We start from the raw sequence: 4513 nt of genomic DNA on the forward strand, positions 1-4513 counted from the left end.
TTTCGTCGTCCTCCACCGCCAGTCGCTGTCATTCTTCCTCCACAAACACCATCGTCTGTTTCCGCCGTCCTCCACCGCCAGTCGCTGCCATTCTTCCTCCACAAACACCATCATCAGTTATCGTCGTCCTCCACCGCCAACACCAATCTACGACCGTCGCCCTTCACAACCGTCTTCCTCCAGGTTCTATCTCTTCCTCCTTAACCTTCCACCATCTGCAACCGCCATTTTTACTCATGAGGATTTTTTTTTTCCATTACTTTTTTCTGCAGTTTTAGGATTTTAGTCATTCAAGATTTGTGGAGCAACAACTTGTTTGTATTTGTTATAGTATTGGCTTTGTAGGTGACAACTTTCTGCTTTGGGGTAATTTTTAAATTTTAAATCATGCTGGTTATGTTGCATTTATCTCTTTGTATCTATGGTTATATTTAGATAGGTTCTTATGTTTATGCTATTAATTAATCAGGATCTTAATTTTGAAAATGGAATGGCTGAAGAAGAGGATATTAATATTCCCGAATGTGAAAATGAAATTGAGAAAGATGATTTTGAAAACCAATCTGAAACTGTTGAAGGTGACAAAAAGAAAAGGGATAAGATTACCACCTCTGATTGTTGGAAGTACTTTACTAAGATTGGGGTGGATAAAGATGGAAAAGAAAGGGCAAGGTGCAATAGTTGCAAAAGAATATATCTAACTGGTGGAAGAAAATATGGCACTTCTCATTTAAATCGTCATATTATGAAATGTGATAAAAGAAAAACTGAAGATGTGGGTCAAATGATTTTAGATATGCAGGGAAAGTTGAAAGGAAAAAAGATAGATCAAGTTGTACATTGTGAATTGTTGTCTAATCTAATTATTCGACATAATTTGCCTTATAAATTTGTTGAGTATCCCGAACTTAGGACTTGGATAAGCTACTTGTGTCCTGATGCAATTATGATTTCTAGGAACACTATTAAGGCTGATGTTGGGAGAATGTATATCAAAGAAAAGACAGTGCTTAAGGAATTGCTTGTTTCTATTCCTAGTAGGATATGCTTAACTTCTGATTTGTGGACATCTATTAATACTGAAGGTTTCATATCATTGACTGCTCATTTTGTTGACCTAAATTGGAAGTTAAATACCAAGCTATTCAAATTTTGTCATATGCCGCCCCCCATACAGGTTTTGAGTTGTCTAAGAAAATTTATGAATTTTTACAAGATTGGGGATTAGAGAAAAAAATATTTTCTATCACTTTGGATAATGCTTCTACTAATGATGTTCTCCAAAATACTCTAAGAAGCCAACTTCTTTTACAAAACGGTTTGATATGTGGTGGTGAATTCTTTCATGTTCGTTGTTGTGCACATATATAAAATTTAATTGTTCAAGAAGGACTAAAGGTGCTTGGTGAAGCTTTGAACCAAATTAGAAATAGCATCAAATATGTGAGGGGTTCAGAGAGTAGAATGGTGAAATTCAAACAATGCCTGGAAAAGTTTAGTGATATTGATGCATTATGTGGTTTGTGTCTTGATGTCCCTACAAGGTGGAACTCAACTTACTTGGTGGTACAAAGTGCTCTTAAATATCAACGTGTTTTTGGAAGGTTGCACTTGGTTGATGAATCTTATAAATATTGCCCTTCAGAGGAAGATTGGGATAGAGCAGAAAAAATTTGTAAGTTCTTGTTACCCTTTTATGATATCACTACCTTGATTTCTGCTACAAGTTATCCAACTTCCAACTTATATTTTTATTAGTTTGGAAAATACAAAGGTTGTTGATAGAAAATGTGAAAGATGAAGATGCACTATTTAAGAATATGGCTGAATTGATTTTAGTCAAATTTCAAAAATATTGGGATGAATATAGTGTTGTACTTGCATTTGGTGCAATTTTATACCCAAGGATGAAGTTAGAAACATTGAGTTTTTGCTTTAAAAAAATTGATTCATTGACTTGGGAGTTGAAATTGGAAAACATCAAGCAAAAATTATACAAACTTTTTGCCTAATATTCTAGCAAAGGTTTGAGAGCAACAACATCAAATACTCTAAAACGTAAGCAAGGACAATCTTCATCCCCATCTACTTCTAAACCAAGTCTTTTTTATGTAAGTTGCTTACTTGAATGTACTTCAGTTCATTTTTTAGTTTTTGTTGTACTTGCCCCATGTTAGTAACTTATTACATCTATAATTGGAATTAAAAATGTGCAAGCTTCAAGTAGCTAATCAAAGTGGAAAAACACAACTTGACACTTATTTGAATGAGCCAACTTTGGATTTTGATTTTTTGAAGCATATGATAGTCAACGTTTTTCGGATCTTGCTTTAATGGCTAGAGATTTGTTGAGAATTCCTATAACCGCAGTTGCATCAGAATCTGCATTTAGCATTGGTTCTCGAATTCTTAACAAGTATAGGAATTCTCTTTTGCCTGAAAATGTGGAAGCAATTATTTGTATTTCTAGTTGGAAGCATGGATTTTCTGAAGGTAATTTATTTATTTTAACCAATTCTATTGTTATTGTATTATTTTTGGAAGCATGGATTTTTTAAGGGTAAATTCATTCTTTCATTGTCATTGTTCAAATGTATGCAGATGATGGAAAAGATTATAATTATCAAAAAGTAGAAGATGAAAGCTCTTCTAAGGTTTTATCTAATGTTCTTGAAGTGGAAGAAGATGACAAAATAGCAACTGCATAACAAGTGTTTGATGTCATAACTGCTCTTGATTGTTAATTGTTGTTTATTTATTCTGTGTTGTTTTTGAATTCATCAAATCTCTTGTAACTATTGATGATGTGTATTTGTTTGTCATACTTTCTAGTACACCGCAGGTTTGATTAATTCATAATTTCATATTACATCTATATATAATATTTTATTTGTAAAAGTTATGCGGGCCAGCCCGCACGTAGGGCGGGTCACGAAAACTGGCCCGCATTATTTTTGCGTGGCGGGCCAAAGCGGGGCGGGGCAGCCCGCTTTGCCACCCCTACTCGCGCTGCCGCCGCCGTGCCTATCTTGACGATGTTGCCTTCACACACTAGGTTGGTCTTGTTTTGTATTTTTTGAATTTCTTTTATGTATTATAATTTGTATTTTTGAAAATTTATATTATTTAGTGTTTATTTTAATTTATATTATGTTAGTTGTTAGTTTAGAATAGAATTATCATGTTTGTATTAAGTCTGAGGTTGTTTGATGTGAGTTGGTTTTAGGTTGATTCATTAGGTGAAACTTTTAGAATTAGGATCGGTAATTCTTAAGCAATTAAGGTGAGAAGTCTAAGGAAAATTTCCACTGGACATTAACTTAACAAGTGTTAAATAGATGTGAAGGTTCATTCCCAAAGACCAAAGGAAAAACACAATTATAGGTGATTATGAATGACAAAATAAGGTTGGGAAACAAGAACAATAAACAAGATCAATGAACCAAATAGAAACACAATTAAAGACAATTGAACCGATTAGAATTATCAAAGAAAGCATATGAATCGATTAAAATCTAGAACACAAGAACAAGACATTTATCAATTGAAATGGAATGGAAATGGAATTGGATGATTAAAGATAGTAAAGATTATGTGTTTGAAGCTTGGGAAGAAGGTTCACGCCACTTGGATGGTGAATAGGCTTCAGGATAAGGGATGTTGCCGCCACTTGAGAGCTCCCAAACACTCACAAGATAACACTAGGCTAGGAGAAACAATTCTCAATATTCTCACAATGTAATTTTACATAAGCCAAGCACCTCTATTTATAGTGTGAGAGGGCCGAATTTAAGGTGGGAAAAATCAAATGAGAACCATTTGAAAATGGTGCCTAAAACAAGTCACATGGAAGGTGTGACTTGTTGCCTTTCTTCTCATAAGCCCTAAACTTCTATCCACACCTCCCTTTTATGTTCTCTTTAAATCTTCTCTAAAGAAATTACAAAAAGTGACATCAATTGATGCTCATCTTCTAATGCTTGTGCCATGCTCCTAGTAATCCTCTGAGGCATGGTAGATGATGAGATCATGGGTTGGGCTTGGGCCTCAGATTGGGCTTGGGCTCTGTACCGACCAGGTCATCGGGTATGATGACGTGTCTAGCACGTGACTATGTGGGGCGTGCTCAGCAGAACACGTGGACAAGAGAAAGATGAATAGTTCAGAAGTGAGCATAGTCGCTGATTCGTGGAACTAGCGTTCTATAGTGAACATGGTCGGTTGTCGCCGGGTTTGTGTGTCATCGACGTAGTAGGTAATGGAAGATCAGGTGGTCTGACATCGCCACAAGGAGCACATCGCCGAATCTCCCAGTAAGCTTAGTTGAAGCTGCTGGAGGCTCAGAAGAGTAAGTTCAAGCGTATAAGTTCAGTAAGATGATTGTTGCGCAGGCATGGGGCGTGAAGGTCGTGTGGGTGAAGGGAACAGCTTGCCCATCAGCGACAAGATTCCTATAGTGGACATTTGTTGGTGGCAAGGTTTCCTCAGCTAGAACATGCATGGCGTAGCAATA

The 4513-nt window shown here is 36.1% G+C and overlaps 1 protein-coding gene and 1 pseudogene across 1 annotated transcript; both read left to right on the top strand.

Moving 5' to 3' along the window:
* Positions 1–490: 490 nt before the first annotated feature.
* LOC137838829 (zinc finger BED domain-containing protein RICESLEEPER 4-like) lies at positions 491–1228 on the top strand. The gene has a single exon (XM_090297747.1). It carries the CDS (start codon positions 491–493, stop codon positions 1226–1228), a length of 738 nt encoding a protein of 245 aa, XP_090153873.1.
* A 236-nt stretch (positions 1229–1464) lies between these two features.
* On the top strand, positions 1465–2012 carry LOC150023163 (zinc finger BED domain-containing protein RICESLEEPER 3-like; annotated as a pseudogene).
* The last annotated feature ends 2501 nt before the right edge of the window (positions 2013–4513 follow it).

Source organism: Phaseolus vulgaris, chromosome 11, assembly GCF_051622355.1.
Source record: "Phaseolus vulgaris cultivar YP4 chromosome 11, ASM5162235v1, whole genome shotgun sequence".
NCBI lineage: Eukaryota > Viridiplantae > Streptophyta > Magnoliopsida > Fabales > Fabaceae > Phaseolus > Phaseolus vulgaris.

Coding starts and splice junctions, on each gene's coding strand:
- LOC137838829 (XM_090297747.1), top strand. CDS start 491: ATGGCTGAAGAAGAGGATATTAATATTCCCGAATGTGAAAATGAAATT.